Consider the following 18240-nt stretch of genomic DNA (forward strand, 5'->3'; position numbering starts at 1 on the left):
AAGCCAATGGTGTCGAGTTGCAAGATCGCGGCTTCCGCGTCAGCAAATCTAGGCCTGAAGTCAAATTTTCTACGCGGTTATCCTGGTAGAAATCCTTGCTCTTGATGTTTTATCAGGACATTTAGGTAAGCTTTCATGAAAAGATTGGGCTTAGAGCCGGGGAATTGCGGTCATGCTGACCTCGAGCTGCTGTTACTTCTATCTCCCATGCATGAAAATAACAAACAGTCGTATTGATACATAGTGAGGCTTGCCCAACGAGGCTCTTATGGCCCTTTTTGTTCACCAGCTGTGGTGTTACAATCCTGTCTCTATCTGTTCCAATCCAACCCTTGCTTGACATTCGTGCTTGCAGATCTACCCATCTACCCATCTACCCTTCTCTCCTACTTGAATAACTGTGCCTTCTCCAATTCGTCGTATTGCTCTCACCTGCGATCTCTTCGCCGCTCGAGGTGCTTGGCAGATCCGGCGCTGTAGCGTTCCAGGTCTGTTAGCATGCCTTCTGGAAGCATTGGGTTCAAACGATGAGTAGGACTAGGGCTAGGAACGGGGACGGGATGCTGACCGTACAAACTTGCCGGCCTCGGCAGACGAGCGTGCTGAATTGAGGCAGGGGCGCGGGTTACTGGAGGTCTTGAGGGCATGCTATCTTGAGGGTTAGAGGAAGGATTTGGGATACGACTGACGTTGCTGATGGAGCGGCTGAATTTGCTCGCAATTCTGGAGCGGAAGGACGAAGCGCGTTGGGGCTGAGGAAATGCGGCGAGATGCGGTAAAGCGGTGATTGGAGATGGAGCGGCTGCATTTTGGGAGAAGAAAGGTGAGTGCTGATCGTCTCTAGCTGTACGTCTGATGGGCGTGATGGTGGCAGCGCTACCTGAGCGCAGCCGCTCCTGCGGCGATTGGTTTAGTGTCTTCTCGCTATTCGAATCAGATCCTCTGTAGCTTTTAGGAGATCGCTGGTCGGACAGACGTCGCGCTCTGCTCGTTGGAGATGGATATGATAGGGTTCGGGATGCTTGTGTGGATGACAACGCTTCTCCACTGGACGTCTCCGTGCCGTAGGTTCTGAGCGAGGGCCGCGTTGGAGTGTCAGATTCAGAGATGCCAAGCGCGTCGCTGCGAGCCCTCATGTCCTGCCGAGCAGTGTCTTTCAACGATCCCGGACTTGCTGACCCACTGGTGCTATCGGAAGTCTGAGGGCGGATATCTGGTACCAATGCCGAGTAGCCCTTAGCTAAATAGGGTGTGCCATCAAGCAAACTCTTTTCGGTGATAATGCTAGGTGTAGACGAATTAGCATCCAACGTGGCCGTACTCATCGTGTCCGGAGTAGGTGGCAATACAGCAGCTCCGAAAATAGGCCCCCCGAAGGATGGTGAGGCATATCTCTTCTCAGGGCTTCGAACCTGCTTGACCTGCCGCTTTTCAGGAGTACGCTGTTCACGAGGATGTTGGACTATGGATATAGTCTCTGCGGAGTTTCGGTCATGGGAAGAATTCGGTACTTCGCTCAAAACTTCACCTATTGATGAGATGTTGTCATTGGCTTTAGCCTTTGGAGAAGGCGTCCTCGGCATATTTCTCTCATCCAACCATTTGTGTAATCTTGATTCGCGTTGAGTGTCCCGCTGTGGATGGTTGCTTGGCAGTTCGGGAAGAGGCGGCTCAGCAACTTCGCCTTTGTTGTTTGTTTCACCAAAGATCTGATCGTTGCGACCTCCGTAAATACTTGAGAAGCCGCTCTCGCTGAGAATGCTGAGCCGTGGAGAGTTTGTCATTTGCCGGTCCACGTAATCATCATCATCGTCTCCACTGAAAAGGCTAACGGTTTGAGCGACGCTAACGAAGCTTGCGTTCCCGTCTTTCGAATACATGCTACGTAAGACATTGGTGCTTTTCTTGGTCTCTCGGAGGAAAGATGGGACTCGGCGTGCTGAACTCGCCTTTGGCGGGGAGAGTGTGTCAGGAGCTGAGAGGCTGTGTTCTGATGGTACTTGTAGATCAGTTGGGAGGCCAATATCAGTAAGGAGGGAAGCATCGCTAGGCCCCATACCTGATATTGTAGACAGAGGTGAAGCCGAAAGCCTATTCCCTTCTTTGACAGGCTCTGGGCCCGATGTGCTGGACGATTGTGTGAAGTCCATTTTGACCACTGCCATTTGCAGGTCTTCGTTCTTGGCTTCGAGCTCACAGATCAAGCTGACAGCTTCTTGGATCGCGACATCTCGTTTCTCAAGTTCCAACAGCAGCTCCTCATTGATAGATTGTAGCTCCTCGTTGTTAGCCTCTAGCTCTTGAAACTTTTCTAGCCTGGACTCAAGGACTTCATTCCGTTGGCGGCGATGGAAGACTTCCAGCTTGAGGTCGAAATTCTGTTTGTTGATTTTCGAGATGTGTTCTTCCATTTCCCTAAAGCCCATCTCTTTCGGCATCGTCACACTCCTGACACTAACGCCACTGCCGCGCCGAGAATGTGCGTCGAACCTGTCTCTTGCGCTCATTGATGGAATTGGGGAGCTCTGAATGTCTCTGTCGTCGCGCCCATTCTTGTGTCCGTTCGTAGGGTCATAAGTTTTTTTCACGCGCTGTGTCTGCGCTTTCTTCTCTCGCAACATGTCTTGTAACAGGGCAGAGGTGGGATTAGCGCCTGATGTAGCCATATCTGGTATCTGTGAATGAAGCGAGGTATTCGTGTCTGACCGGCTTCCGATGGGTGAGGCGAGGCAGAGCGTCCGTGGACTGGAGATGTGAGGTATATAAGGATTAGAGATGGTCTGGCTGTGGTGTTGCGGTGTCGCGTGTGGTGTTGTGTGATGGTGGAAGCTTTAAGATGCTGTGAGAGAGGAAGTGTCGAAGTATTGGCTAGTCAAAGAAAGAAAGCTTCAAGAGAACTCAATGACATTGTTCATTGTGTGGAAAGAAAGGTGATGTTGCCCCTTGTGTTGACAGCGAACAAAAGACAAAAAGGAGGGGCGGATAGTACATTGTTCAGGAGCATAAGGTAGGTAGAAATGCTTTGTTGTCATAAACTTGCTGCCATTGCTGATTTGCTGGACTTGAAGCGGGCACTAAATGATCAACAGGGCAAGACCTTACTTTACTTGATGAGAGAAGCATCTAACAGGATGCCTCCCTCTACATGTATCTTCTGTAGAAATGATGCATATAAAGTAAGATAAGTAAGATAAGAAATAAGATGAAAAGGAGAGAAATCATCATCAGGCAGAAGTGGGGACTTTAAAAAAGAGAGGTCGGTAAGAATCCTCCAATCATTTATCGAAGCGCAAACAATTAATCACTATCACCTTTTAGTCACAACGCTAACCCTTCTTTCCCGCTGTAAAGCCAGGCCATTGGCTCCCGTCCCGCTGGATACGAAGCAAACTAAACTCAGCTCAGCAAGGGTCAGGCATCGGCGCCAGCCGCTTCGGGCGCTTCCCCCTGCCAAGGCCAAGCCATGTGGACCACTGGACCTCACTTCATGTTACACAAACACTTCTTCCCCCATATTTGCCATCACTCAAATTTTGACCGCCTCTCTGCCTTGTCCAAGACATCAGAAGCGCCTGCGCAAAGAAAGATCCTTTCGTATACTGACCAACCATGCTTCGCTGGTGTCAAGCTGCTGAATGACGTCGCCGGAAAATGTCACTGTATTTGGGGAAGATGTCCAGATAGTGCTCCAGCAACATGTCTTGTTTTCAAAAAACGAGTACTTCCCGGCCTGACTCCTAAAAATCGTGACCGTCAGCGAAGCGAACGGTTCGAGCTGTTCCAGTCGCCTCGATCAAAGTCATAAGGTGGCGGATTGACGCAGTGTCAACCACAGTTGCAGGCATGGAAGACTCGACAGTGTGCTTGCTTGTCGGATCCTCACTTGCAGAACACGTCTTTTATATTGGGAGTTGATACATATACACCCCCTTTTGATAAATTGACACCCCCTCACATCCGGGTGCTGTTTCCGGGATGGTCGGGCCGGGCGTACTCGTGCTGTCCAGAAGTGAGTTCTTTGATAGAGCGAGGACACCAATAGATTAACCGATATTCGGCTAAGTGGAAGGATCTATTGGTGTCCTCGCTCTATCAAAGAACTCACTTCTGGACAGTACGAGTAGTCTGGAGTGCTTCAAATGCCGTGGTCTTGCTACCTACAGACTGCGTAACTCGTGAATAGGATCCTTTCTCCCTTCGGGAAGCCCCTCCTGTACATACTCGCTCCTACACTCTTTCGGTGCGCTGAATCTTAACTACATTCGCCCTTCGGGGGTAACGGTAAAGCTGATTGTGGGAGTTTGCCTCTAAGCAAAGTAGACTGTATCGGATCTGACACCCATCGTACCCAGAAGCTATTCACGGATGTGAGGCGGGGTGGTACATGTATCACTTACCTTTATATTCTATTGTTCTACTTTTATACCTTTTTGTTTTCCCAACAAAGGAGTCACTTTGGCCATACAAGCATACTGTGGCAGCTCAAAGCGACTTTTGTGCGTGCCGAGGCCGCAGCAAAAACACGTCATTTCAACTACACCAAATTTGCTTTACGTGCTTTACATTTGCTTCTTCTGATCAAAGACGCAGGAAACATCACCAATTTGACAATCGAGTAGCTTTGACTACTTTATAGGGTGTCTCCACCGCTCGCTCAGAAAGAATCCTTCGATGAGCCCGTTTCGCAGTATTCAGCAAGTATCACGCTGCCACCACTGCTGTGACCTTTCCTCAATCCTCAAATCTGGGCTAGATTCTCAAAGTTACGCCTTTCTGTGCTGGAACCGAGCGTGCTTCGGCCGAAGCTTAAGGTGTTGAGGCGACCCTTAAACATTGAACGAAGGACCGAAGCGGCAAAATGTGCACGAATCAAGATGCTACAACCCTAGCTATATAACGTGTTTCTTGGTCCAATGCCTCCGAAAGGTACTGTTCCATATGAGACACAAGCCCACTTCGGAGGATCAGCACGCCTTGAGCTTCAATAACGCATTCTTAAACGGCTGTTTCAGGCTTGGCGCCCAATATCTACGCCACTCGACATAGAAGTCAAGCTTACTCTTGCTGGATCCGAGGCTCCTTTAGCCACTCAACGATCGTAGGATAACGGGTTGATGCCTCGAGTGTGTTTTCCTCACAATGATGGGCGCACTTGCTCGGCTCCGTGCCGGTAACACCTGGTATTCGCACATAAAGACACGCCGCCATGTCCGAAACATGAGGCAGACGACCCAAATGTTGCGTCTAACAGAGGCAACAGCGCCGTTCCGCTTGGACGGGCTTGAAACATCTTGCGGTCTCAACAGCTGAATCTAACTCGGGGCGTTGCCCCTCGAAATCAGGCGAAACGGTTTCGGTTCAGCACAAAGCTTTAACACAAAGTGAAGGCAATCCTGGGATTTGTTGAACATATATAATGGGCAACCCTGGTCTCACAACCTTCCAATCTTCACTCACTCCACCATCAGCACTGCCCCATCCTCGTGTTCACTGATAGTCCCTGGACAATCCACTTCAGCAGCAAAGTTTTTTTTCCAAAATGACTTCTCCATTCGCACGAAACCAAGCGCTCTCCCAGCAAACAATTGAGGCTTACAGTCGCTTGAACGGTTCTGAGCAAGTCAATCACAGGGTCGAGTTCTATCTCGCCTACCTCCGAGACGTTGCGCCGGAGGGACTCACCGTCAGCCATATTCCCGTCGAAGGGGACCGCTCGCACGGAGCTGTAATGCGTGAGGAGATCCGGCTCATCATGTCTTCGGGAATCCTGTTCATGTCCGGCCAGGTCTCCCTGGACCCACGGCCCAACGAGCTGGAGACATACGCCGGCGACGACGCCTACACCAAATGGCTGAACGGAGACTTCACGGTGCACGATTTCAAGTGGCACTCCTTCACTGGCCAAGACATAACGATCAATTGGCGCTTCTTCACTGGCCAAGACACAACGATCAATTTCTTCAGCAGTGACGACTCGCCTTGGTACAAACCGGACGCCCAGTTCCACCCGATCCAGAACGCGGAGCAGGTAGCCGCATACTTGCAGCAGAAGCGCGACGGTCTTGCCTAGCCCGAGATTCCCTAGCTGGGCGCGGAACAGGGAGTGAAGCGGAGAAATCATCGTGCATATGGACTTTGTTGAGATATCATGCAATACTACACCAGCTGCAATCCCAACTACAAATCTGTTCCAAAGCCAAGGATAATAAAACATCATCAATCCTCTACCCACATCCCCCATTCCCCCAACCCCCCACAACCTCACCAACCCCACCCCGCACGAAAACCCCACCTCCCCCCCGTCCCCATCCCCATCCCCATCCCCACTCCCCAAACCCCGCTCATCCGCCCCCGCCCCGGCAGCCACCGGTCTCACATTTTCCTTCCCCTCCGCCCCCTCCCCCCCCCCCCCCCCCCCTCTCCACCAATCTCACCACCCCTCCAACCCAAACCCATCAACAACACCATCCCACCCCACCCAACCCTCGCCCCCCGCTCCCCCCCACACCGCCGCATCCCCTCCCTCCGCACCACCATCATCAGCCGCGCTAACAGCGTCGCCGGAAATTATCCAGTCCAGGCGTTGAACCGCCACGGTCCGGTCCGGTACCAACGGCGGCGGTGTCGATGCGGTCTCAGATTCCAGGGTTGGTGAGGGTGAGGAAGGTGACGGGGAGGGGGCTTGAGGGAGTCGGGTGCTTGATCCGAAAGCGGCTGTCGAAGAGGTGGGGGGCCCGAGGGTTCAGGCTTGATGGGTGAGATCCACGTTCCAGGGCCACGGGACCGGATCGTCGTTTTGCGGGTTCAGGTTGTGGTCTCGTCGTTCAGTTCAGATGGGACTGGAGGGCTTCGGGTTCGGGGTAAGTTCTTTTCGGAGCAGCTGCGGTGGAGAGGCGTTTTTTTTTGTTGTTGTTGTTGTTCGCTTGACTTCGATCCGCGTGGTGCGGCGCCAGGGATGCGCGGAGGTGGTATGGATGGGGAATTGCGTCGCTGCGGGCGCGTGTGGCCGCGATGAGCGGAGAAGTAGGGGGGAAGGTCCGGCTTGAGGAGGGTGGGGTTGGGGATGCTACCGAGGCACTGAGGGGGCGGGCGGGCGGTTGGTGGTGGACGTTTTCTTGGAAGAGGTGGGGTCGGAAGGAGTTTTCTGGCGGGGGATGGTGTAGGGGGATTTGTTGGGGGGGGAGGACGGGGGTTGGGGATGGGGGTGGGTGCTCGGGGTTGGGGATGGGGGTGGGTGCTCGGGGGGTGGGCATCAGGGCTGGTTTGGGGGTGAGGCTCAGCTGTGCTGGTTGGATGGACATCAGTGGTGAGTGGATGGCCTAGCGTGGTGATGGTAGTGACGTGGGTTGGTGTGAGATTGTTCGATTGGGAGATTGATGGTGAATAGAGAGAAAATCAAGGCACGTGGGAGAGGTGTAGTTACGAAAGAATAAGACTGCGCACGCATGCGTTATATAGGTAAGTATGAAATAAGGAAATCGAATAATGGAATTTTGGAATTAAGCTTGCTAAGAAGAAAAGAATCGGTGTCGAAGATTTTGGGAGAGGGACGCTCGAACAGGTCAAGAAGCCAAGGTGGGACAGAGCAAATGATTATCATTTTCTCGGATTCTGAAACAACTATGAATGTTATTGGGGAAACTGTCAAGAAGAGACTGTTGAAAGAGGTATCACTTTACCGAACGAATCTGTGAGGCAGACGGACGAGGTCTCTTCCTCTTCGAAATACTTCACCGTTACACGCTCTTTGATCTAGTGTTACAATCGACGGTTGTTCTCCTCGCGCCCCTCATTGTGTTATCTTGCTTCGGCTTTTGCCACCAACGTTTCATCAAGTCCCACAGGCATGAATATACGCTTTTCGGTCCCTGCTGTAGCAATACCTCGAACCCAGACCACGTCTCCTTTGAGATAGACAACGACACCTCCTCTGCCGCTTGCGCTAGCCGTGACGCGGAAAAGAGGAAGCCCAGTCTGTAGATCGGCTTCACGGAGAGGAAATAAGAGAAGACCGTTCTCTGCACACCACTCCTCCACCACGTCTTTGAACGTTATTGGATTATCGATCTGTGGAGCTTTGAAAGTATGAGATGTCGTTGAAGATGTGAAAGGAGGAGGTGGTGGTCCGGATGATTTTGAAGCAGTCGGTGTTAATATAGGAGGGGTCCCCTGGTTCAATTCAGAGGACGTATCCAGCGATGGCGCTGGCAAGTGCGTGCTTACGTCCATGCCCTTTTCGAGTAGGTCGAGAGCTTGGCTCATAGTTTCGAGGCCCTTGTTCCATTCACCTGCGATTGACGATAATTCATTGAACCCAGCTGACAATGCTTTCCCTAAAACCTGCTCTTTCCACCAACTGTACCAGTTCTTAACATCAGCGTAATTCACGCCTTCGTAGGTAAGCCAGACATAGAGGGTTTGATGCCATTTGGGAAAGAATTCTGCGATGAGCAGATGTGCCATCGTCTCGAGGGGGAAGAACGGAGCCCACCGCAGCACATCTTCTAACGGAGTGAGATCTTGATCACTCGGGTCGATGATGAGGTCTGTGGAGAGATGCAAGGCAAGGCGTGGAAGCAAATTTCGAACGAGCATAGAAGGAAGCTCAGACTGAAGCACTGTTCGCCACTCCTCAATTCCGACAGGTAGAGAAGTAGACAAATTCCAGGTAGACAGCACGCTTTTAAACTTCCGTTTGACCTCGGATAACAGTCCTGTCGAGCTTTTTGGATCTGTATGTTGTTCATCTAAATACTGAAGCCACGGGAACAGCCAGACATGAGGTGGCCTAGAAGAGTTTCTGTGGCTCTTCTGAGCGTTGCGTGGCTTCCAGGCAGCTACTGCTCCAGTGAGACGTTTCGCAACAAGCTGATCAATGACATTGGCCCAAATGAATGGAGGAAGAACAGGTTTCCATGCTTTGAGGAGATCGATCAGAGCATCTGAGTCCTGATAAACATCCCAATCATTTGTTATAGCAGACCTCATTGGCGGAAGCCAGAGGGAATAAATCATAGTTTCGTAGTGGGTGGTAGATTTAGTCTGCGGTATAGAGTAGGAGTCGCCGTGCTGAAGTGCAAGCTCGGTACTGAATTCTCGCTGAGGAATAAGAACTTGCTGAAGTCTCTTCAAATACGGCAGCCCGCCTTTTGGCTCCCGTGATAATTTCAACGGTTCCCATTTCTGCATTTCGTGTTTGAACAAAGGATGAAGTGCTGCGACGGCGAGCTCTTGCAATACCGATGGCTGTCCTATGTTGGATCTCTGGAAGGACTCGAACTTCTTCGTACAAGCTTCCCATCGATAAGTGTCATCCAAATCATCATCTAGATTCACTCGCTGAAGATCTTCCGCAGCTTCAATCATGTCTTTCATATCACGAAAACTTTTTCCTTCTTCTCCGTCTTTTTCAATCTCCAAGGTCAAATGAGCCTCTTGAGCCTCGAAATAGATCTTCCTCTCCATCAAAGCGGTCCACTCGTCGGTGAATGCTTCGAGATCTCGTCGTGCCCTACGTGCAATCTTTGATGATTCTGTTTCACTCGGTACCATCGTCTGAGAGTTCATCAATCCAGCGGTCGATGTAAGGAGCTTCGTATCCTGGCCTGTAGCATCTATGAGAGACATCAACACATTTGGTACTTCCAGCCCCTCCGCTGCTGCCTCCATATCTGCCGCCGTCTTATACTTCGGCTTCGCTTTTCTTGGAATGCCCACCGCGTTCGTTCCATCTGATGCTCTCTTCTCCTTGAGCTTTCGCCGCCTCTTCTTCTCCTCTTCAGACGACTCCTCGACCACTTCGCCTCGGAATGCAGCTTCTCTTTTCTCCTCCTCCTTCGCCTGCTTGGTTTTCTCTTTTACTGCACCCAGTCCGGCCCCCTGTGGCCTCAGTTGGCTCTCGATCGGAGCGAGTCTACCTCGCCCTGTAGCCCCAAGACCTTGACCCTCGACATACCCCATCTTTGCCATCATTTTGGCGGCGAAGGAGTTGGCGGCCGGTGAAGCTCCGGGATTGATAGATCCATTTGGCTTGGAATGGCTCATTGGATTTGTCTTGCGCCTTTTCTGCCTATGATCGGAGTCCGAGGATTCGTCTCCCTGATCCGCGGCATTCATGGAAAAATGTGCCATTTCGATGACGGGATCCTGGGATCCTCGGTGTGGGTCGGATGTTGAGAAGGGAGATGTAGTGGATATGTGGATTGTCTTTTCGTGACGGTTACAACGAGTGAAAGCGATGGAGGTATAGCCTCACTTCGCGTGTGTAATTGAACGCGAGCGAGTAAAGAGTAGGTGAGACTCCTCATGTGTGATGATGCTCTGATGTTATGACGAAAGCCTCGTCAGACGTAGCCCTATGTAATGTGGTGAAGTGGTTGGAGGGAAATGTGTTTGTTACTCTGATGGAATTTTGATATTGGATGCACTGAGTCATGTGAAGCCGAAGCTTACCACCCATCACACCAGACCTTATCGGCCCACACCACCTAATTATAAATAGACTAGTGGCAGTTGTGGCGGTCGATCATCCTAAGGGATTCAGGGACCTCGGGACCTTCAAAACATTGCTCTGGTGAGTTGATGGCCCGCCGAGCCCACGTGACTACTTTTACTTCAATATTTCCATTACCATCAACGTACGTACTTGATGAATAAATAAATCCAAGGCTTCCAGCTTGGAGCTCGTGTTGGAAACATCAAATGAGAAAATGAAAACAGAAGCAGCTTCGATGTTTGGGACTAATCTAGGTACTTTTGACAGCTTGGCTGCCGGCAAGCGGGATATCTAATTTTATACAACTTTACGCGGATCAGTGAACTTTGGCAATTGGCACCAGCGCAACTTTCTTTATCTTTATTATCTTTTTCTGCAATCTCGCATGTACAGTACCCGTAAATATGCTGTACAATTCCATTATGCAGGGCGAGCACGACACCACCTCGCAATCAGAGCTTCCTCCTTCCCCTCCCTCCCCTCCCTCCCAATCCTCCCCTTCATCACCTCTTCACCAACACCATGATTTAACAACATCTCGACCCACATCTGCAGATTTCAAGCCACGCTCATACACATCACAAGACGCGATGGACAACCCTCGTACTGTCTCACGAGAGGGTTCAGTATTGAGACACCCCACTCCAGACCTCCAATCAATCCAAGGAGCGTACGTTGGCAATATCGAACGTCTGGAACAAAGTGCCGAGCGACTGAGTCTATCATCAGACATTGGAGAAGAGTTGCGAAAGATGAGGGTAGAACAACGAAAGTCGCATAGCAGACGCTCATCGATTTTGGATTCACACAGTGAAGAAAGAGAGGCCGATATACCTTTGCACCGACAATTCTCCTATGAGTATGGCTCACACGCGTCAAACTCAATTGTGGGCACAAACAATGTCGCTCGGAACGGTGGCTTCTCTCCCGCCGCATACTTTGCTTCTCCCAGGGGTTCGGTGCGGTCAGGATCATGGTCACACCAGAATTCAGTCAAGGAAAGATCTCTGTCGTATGGCCCGCGGCTTGAGCAGGTGTCTGAGCCAGAGCAGGAGGGCAAGCCACTCGACTCGCCGCTATCCAGCCGATTGATACCCTTGGCGCCTCAGCCTGAGTCATCTACAAAACCACTTCGAGTAATAAATGATGGACAATACAATCTTAACGGTGTCGAGATCCCACATACGCAACCCGAGGAATCCGAGGTGGCCGACAATGGGCAGCAACCTCGAGCGTCCTCTGACACGTACCGGCAATCTGCAGGTCTTTTCACGGATTTCGATGGCGTACACATTGCGCCGCACTCGGATGGTCCAATTGATGTAGACGAAACCACGAACCGAAGAGTATCAAGCCAGCCAACTCCTATCCGGCCAATCTCCTACATGCAGCCAACACCAGGCGAGAACATGGTCTATTACCCAGCTCCAGTACCCATGATGTTAAATCTTCCCAAACGATTATCAAAGCTACCCGCAGCTCCACACCGAGACAAGCGACGCTCAGAGCTCTTGACCAGTTTACCCACAGAAGCCCGCAAATCAGCTGCGTGGTTGCCAGATGTGCTTGAAAGTGCGAATGGCGATGTACCTCCCGAGTCAGAAGACTCAGCCATGCATGTGAAGGAGCGCAAGCGCCGAACGATGGCCGAAATGCCGCCACAGCTTAGGGCTACCATGTTCTTTGACTATCCATCAACTCGCCAGGATGTTGAAGTCAAAGGGGATTCGGCGGTCGCGACCTTGGACAGCATCCTCGATGCCTCTGCGTTCGCCCCTGTCAGCGCATTTACTGACCATCCAATTGCCGGCCGTGTGGGCGCAGAAGTGTACGGTAAAGCTTCCGCTCAATCAAGAGCCAGCGTCGTACCTGCAGAGATTCGAGATCCTGGGCAAAGGAGAAGCACCATCAACCATCTCACGAAGCGCAACAGTAGCTCTAACCTACTCGAAAATACGAAGAAGCGAAACAGTAGCTTGATGAGCTTGGGTGGTCACTTTGGCAAGAGGAAAAGCAGTGCTCAGCAGTTCGATGATGCACAAGAGTACCATGAGTCTGAAGCTGCTGATTTGCACGGTGAAGATGCTCCTCCGCAGCGTTCCCATGAAGGATTTGACGGTCTGGGTGATGAAGACACCGACTTTCATGATGCGAGGGAGGAGATGCTAGATGGGGAGGACCAGGTTGGGGAACCCGAGGAAGTAGAGGAATATACCGGGGCACCCACTACTCTGTTGGCTGAGCTGCAGCTCCGAAAGCTGCAGCAGAAGCAGCGCGGTCGCACAGCCGCAACGGCATTTCCAAACGGGATGCACTCCACTCTGTTACAGCTGGATGCTGTGGCACAGGTCCAAAAGCAGTCAAGGAGACAGAAGCATACAACGCTCGCATGGGAAGATCCTGAAGCCCATCATCTGGCCGCTGGGAACCAAGATGACGAGGACGTGCCTCTAGGTGTGCTCTTTCCAGGACGCCAAATGGACGCCAACGACAAATCCCGCCTCTTCGACGAAGACAGACCGCTAGGTCTCATTGCCAGACGTGACGTGGAAGATAATGAGCCGCTCAGCCATCGTCGCGCACGACTTCGAGGTGAGGATCCTGCGCCGCGGATCACAGAACCAGAGAAGCGAAACAGCATGTACACTCTCGACCTTCCTAATTTCTTGGACGAGAAACCCCAACTCGAGAATAAAGACGAAGACGAAACCCTAGCTCAACGCGTCCGACGACTGAAAGCTACAAACATTCCTACACAGCCGGGACCAGTCAGTGGCGACTTCGCCAGCGAAATGCTGTCGCAATTCGGTGGCCTTTCACCCGCAGACCAACCATCGAAAGACGAAGCCTCTGCCCCCGGCATCGCCTCTAAAACGCCGGGCCCCGACGAGACCCTCGGCCAGCGCCGCAAACGTCTGCAACGCGAAGCCAATAAGTCTCGCAACGTAAGCGGCGAAAGCGATGAGTCCGTCGCCAGACCAGCAATGACGGCCAGACACAGCATGGCAACCATCCTCGCGGCACACCCAGCAGCAGGCGCCAGTACGAGGCCCTTCAATGACATCAAGTTTGCCCCTGCCCCGAAGACTCGCAATACGCCGTGGGCCATGAATCAGACGCGAAAGGCCTCGATGGGGCCCATGAGGGGATTGCCTATGGCGAGTGGACTTGGTGCTTCCAACGCAGGCTATGCGAACGGGATTGTTGCTGCTCCAGGAGCCAATGGGTTTCCAAACCCAATGATGCAACAACCTGTCGAAGCTGTCAACCCGAGGCAAAATGACATGGTCGATAGGTGGAGGCAAAGCGTGATGCATTAGTTCGCGCTGCTGGTGGAGTGAGATGAATCACGAATGTACGTGGGGACCACAGCGCGGAGACATAGGAGCCGTGCATCGCATTTCCAGGAGTCCGTCCTTTTACTGTATACCTAACAAACGCTGGAAGGCTATAACTTATGGGAAGTCCAGGTGCGACGCCCTAGCTTGCTGACGAAACTACTACTTGCGTAGACACTGGGAGTAAGTATACCACATGTGATGCATATATAGATATAGATCCAAGACACTGCAATGTGTAACCACAATAATAATTCTACCCGACCGCTCCAAGTCCCCATTCTACATCGATCAACCGACTCACGGTGAATTTCCTGCCCGCTCACCCATCGAACCCTGACACTCGCGATCCCCGACTCCAGCCCATCGCAAACCCCAACCACAAACCCCAACCACACAACCGCCGCACCAGCTTCGAGCCATACCCACGTAGCCACGAGGCCGCCTATGCTCCCTATCCGACACACAAAAGGACTTCCAGCTCGCTGGACGCATACGTAGATGTGAGCGAAGGGATGATATCTCGATTCGATTCGATACTCTATATATGGATAGGTAGGTAGGTAGATAGATAGATAGATAGATAGATAGATAGATAGATAGATAGATAGATAGATAGATAGATAGATAGATAGATAGATAGATAGATAGGATAGATAGATAGATAGATAGGATAGATAGATAGATAGATAAATAGATAGATAGATAGATAGATAGATAGATAGATAAATAGATAGATAGATAGATAGATAGATAGATAGATAGATAGATAGATAGATAGATAAATAGATAGATAGGTAGATAGATAGATAGATAGATAGATAGAGAGAGAGAGAGAGAGAGAGAGAGAGAGATAGACAGACAGATAGACATATAGACAAACATGAACCCATTCCCACCAGCACCCGCTCGATCGAGTCATCACGTCTCCGGACCTCGATCGCACGTCGCCGTTAGCTAGGCTGGTAGGCTGTATATATATATGTATGTAGATCGATAGATAGCAGACCCAGGACGCAGACTCGTTCGTTCGCTCGCTCGCGTATCATAAATACATTTACACATATACATACATACATACATACAACGCATCCGCCACCCATCCCATTCCATCCCATCCTGTGCTAATTCCACCAAGATCCCACTCCCTCTCTCACAAACCCGACATCTTCCTCCCCCAGCACCAAACCAAAACCACCCACCACCATCTATCCCCATCGTATAATCTACCGCGTGGCTGAAGTTGGCATCGCAACCACATCAACCACTCCGAGCCCCATGCATCCAAGACGCAACCACGTACCCACTTATTCCCCAACGCCCTTCCGGTCCCGTCGAGGGGGTAGGTAGGTAGGTAGGTAAGTAGTTAGGTATGTATGTAGGAGCCTTGAACAACTGAGCCGGACTGGGGTCGCACGCTCGTGCTTCGGGTGTTGAAAGGTCAGGTCGAAATCATCGGCGCTTCGAATTCAAGGAGCAGGGCGCGTAGGCATTCCCAGGCGTAGCGAAGGGGGTTTAGGGCAGGGCGGGGGTGCTGGGTGGTACGGTGTCTCTACGAGGGTTTAGTCTTCGCTGTGTTGTGATGATGATGATGCGATCAGTCGTCGCTTTGCAGGTAGCCCGTTGGGTGTTTCCGTGCTTGGGATGACGGGATGGATACGGTCGTCTCTATGCGCAAGACAGGGGCGAGGAGAAGGATTGGGTCTGGGTCGGTTTCGTTTGGTCACGCGATAGGTGGATTCTTGAGAGGGTTATTGCTGCCAACGTAGAGAGGATTTTGAGATGAGGGATTGTGACGAGATGCATTATCTTGGATGATCTCCTATCAATGTGTCTGCTCTGCACCTTGCAACCAAGAAGCCGACCACTCTCAATCGTCTAAGTGGTTTTCGACTTCGTCGACGTTTTTCATATGCCGCCGCCCAAAGGCATTGGCTCGCTTATGTTTTCAACTCATCATCTTTCAGAGTTTCTCAGATATCCACCCGGTCTTCCTCGAAGGGTGAAGCAGCGAGTAGAATATTATATTTGCTGAGCATGTGAGCAAAAGATGCCGAGTGTGGTTGTCAAAAACTATATGCCATGATGCTCGAACAAAGTGCGTTCGAGGTGGTCCAAGGAACACTAGTCCAGTTGTTGAGGTGAAGAGTGGGATTGGAAGTAAACCATTTTGGCCTAGTTGCAGATGTTTTTGATGACACTGGCTTGCTACGAGAATAGCTCGAGTTGTTTCATGTTGAGGTGTGGGTGGTTCTGTAGGCATGCTCGCCAACATCGAAAACTCCAAGTAGCGGCTTGCTGTTCGATGGTGTCGTGATGACCTCGAGGTATGGGCTTGCATGCCTCTTCCTTAGGCCTACTCGTTCCCTGCTGGAACTGGAAGGTCATCTCGTCTCGATCGGACACGGCGCTCAGGAACGCATACATCAGCTTGCGTCACATGCCGACCAAACCTTGAATTTCAACTAAAGGCAGAGGCCTTAGGCAGAAGACTGTAACAACTGACGCTAGGCTCGTCTTTCAAGTCTGCTGGCCAGGAATGACGGTCAAGCCCTCCATCCGCCGCGTCAGCGTAGGGCTATTATCTTCCTCTTCAACGCTGACTTGAATCTGCGTCTTGGGTCTGTTTCTGTTGAGGCCTTCGAGAAGCATGCACGCTTTGCAGATGTTTTGACTGGACAAGTATCCGCACCGAGCACACTTGCCCATTTGCTGCTTGGGTAACTTTCTGGCCATTCGATTGGAGCCTTCGCAGTTCCGGTCGTGCTTCTGTCCTTTGCCTGTCACTTCGGTCTCCTTGTCCTGAGCTCCTTCGTTCTGGAGGAGTTGCTTTTCCATATCAGCCATCTCGCCGCCGCTCGCCCTCCCATTAGCATTTCCACAACCGCCACCTCCTTCGGCTTCTCCTTCTACGACGAGTACGTCTTTACCGCCTTTGCGGCCTCCACTCACCTCCTCCGGCACTAACCTCGCCATATCTTCCCCACTTCTCACAACATCCAAGATAGCACTCGGCCTCACCCTCTCCAGACTCTTGATCAGCGTCCTCGCGCTCCCCCGGAACGCCTCCGGGCTATAGATACACTCCGTAGTGAAGTAATCCAACCCCTTGTGATGTGCGTACAACACGATTTCTTTCTCGTATGCATACTTAAGCGGCTTGCTTCTCTTAATATCGCTCGCTGCACTCGCTGTCACAATGCTTGTAGCTCTGGCTAGCCGTGGCAGGTCACCTCGCAGCAGGTTCATCATGACGGTTTCAGCGATATCGTCGGCATTGTGACCTGTGACGACGTGGTTGATGCCGAGACGTGCAGCTCCACGGTCGAGTGCTTGCCGCCGGAAGACGCCGCAGTAGGTACAATTGCCCTTCTTGCCGATTTGCGAGACCACTTGATCCATTGTCCAACCGTAGAGCTCATCGTAGCCAACTATTTCCAAAGGCATGTCATACTGCACAGCATTCCTCTTGACAGTCTCGAGGCTATCATCTCGGTAGCCTTTTATACCCTCGTCTATTGAAAGTAGCAGCAGGTTTAGGCCGTAGTGGTAGCGTTCGTTGAGAGTTTTGAGGACGGATGCTAGCACGGTAGAGTCTTTGCCTCCGGAGGCGCCAATAGCAACTCGTTCGCCGGAAGAGAAGAGGGAGTTTGTGGTGATGGTATTATGGATCTCGGTCTCGAAGAGGGTTATAAAGCAGGCTTTGCAGAGCTTTTGATGGTTCTTAGGCCGGATGATGAGCGCTCGGTTGGCGTTACAAAGGGCACACGGTGTCGGTGGCATGCTTCTTTGCTTGCCTTGACAAGCGGCGACGAGGAGTGGAGAAGACTGCCGAGGTCGAGTCCCGTTTAACCCAATGTCCTCCTAAAGTCTTCGAGGCTCATCGCGTCGAGAATTTGATGGACTGACCTACCGATGTTTACCCGTCGAGCCTGTTAGACGGAGATTGATTGCCTCAGTTCTCAGACGTCTCTACCTAATACCACCCCACCCTTTACCTCTTTAGGTGACAGTCCGATATTTAGCCGGCAGGAGGTTGAGACCCAACCCGATCGCGGAAACCCTCCGGCCTACACCCGATACGGTAGGCCCGGACGTGGGAATAGCGTCTGAGGAGTGAGGCAAGAGATTGAGCCGTTTCTTCATGACGACGGTAACCTGGTCATCGTCCAGACTTCGCGATTCGCATAGAATAGCTTATGCGATTTTTGATAGAATAGCCCGTGTGCATTAGTTGTATGTGGCTGATCTTTCTCTTTCGATTCGGAAGGTTCCGCTTGTACGATGTAAAACGATTCACTTTTCAACGGCGGTCATGCAGCTAGAGAAGTGTCTCTCTCGCGCTCCATTGTCATGGCTTCGTCCACCTCCTCAATCTTGGTTGCCAAGGTGTCTAAGTATAACAAT

General features: G+C 51.5%; 5 protein-coding genes across 5 annotated transcripts; 2 read left to right on the top strand and 3 right to left on the bottom strand.

The window, feature by feature from the left end:
- Positions 1-428: 428 nt before the first annotated feature.
- HO173_003924 (uncharacterized protein) lies at positions 429-2666 on the bottom strand (the record flags this gene model as incomplete). The annotated part of the gene is made up of 1 exon (XM_037305848.1): positions 429-2666. The coding sequence occupies one exon, from the start codon at positions 2664-2666 to the stop codon at positions 429-431; it is 2238 nt and encodes a 745-aa protein (XP_037167041.1).
- A 2873-nt stretch (positions 2667-5539) lies between these two features.
- Positions 5540-6070, top strand: HO173_003925 (uncharacterized protein; the record flags this gene model as incomplete). The annotated part of the gene is made up of 1 exon (XM_037305849.1): positions 5540-6070. The coding sequence occupies one exon, from the start codon at positions 5540-5542 to the stop codon at positions 6068-6070; it is 531 nt and encodes a 176-aa protein (XP_037167042.1).
- Positions 6071-7797: 1727 nt separating this feature from the next.
- On the bottom strand, positions 7798-10131 carry HO173_003926 (uncharacterized protein; the record flags this gene model as incomplete). The annotated part of the gene is made up of 1 exon (XM_037305850.1): positions 7798-10131. The coding sequence occupies one exon, from the start codon at positions 10129-10131 to the stop codon at positions 7798-7800; it is 2334 nt and encodes a 777-aa protein (XP_037167043.1).
- Positions 10132-10917: 786 nt separating this feature from the next.
- On the top strand, positions 10918-13815 carry HO173_003927 (uncharacterized protein; the record flags this gene model as incomplete). Its single annotated transcript, XM_037305851.1, has 1 exon — positions 10918-13815. One exon carries the CDS (start codon positions 10918-10920, stop codon positions 13813-13815), a length of 2898 nt encoding a protein of 965 aa, XP_037167044.1.
- Positions 13816-16353: 2538 nt separating this feature from the next.
- HO173_003928 (uncharacterized protein) lies at positions 16354-17616 on the bottom strand (the record flags this gene model as incomplete). Its single annotated transcript, XM_037305852.1, has 1 exon — positions 16354-17616. The coding sequence occupies one exon, from the start codon at positions 17614-17616 to the stop codon at positions 16354-16356; it is 1263 nt and encodes a 420-aa protein (XP_037167045.1).
- Between the last annotated feature and the right edge of the window lie 624 nt (positions 17617-18240).

Source organism: Letharia columbiana, assembly GCF_014066305.1.
Source record: "Letharia columbiana isolate WasteWater2 chromosome Unknown Sc0000010_s0, whole genome shotgun sequence".
In the NCBI taxonomy this organism is placed as follows: Eukaryota; Fungi; Ascomycota; class Lecanoromycetes; order Lecanorales; family Parmeliaceae; genus Letharia; species Letharia columbiana.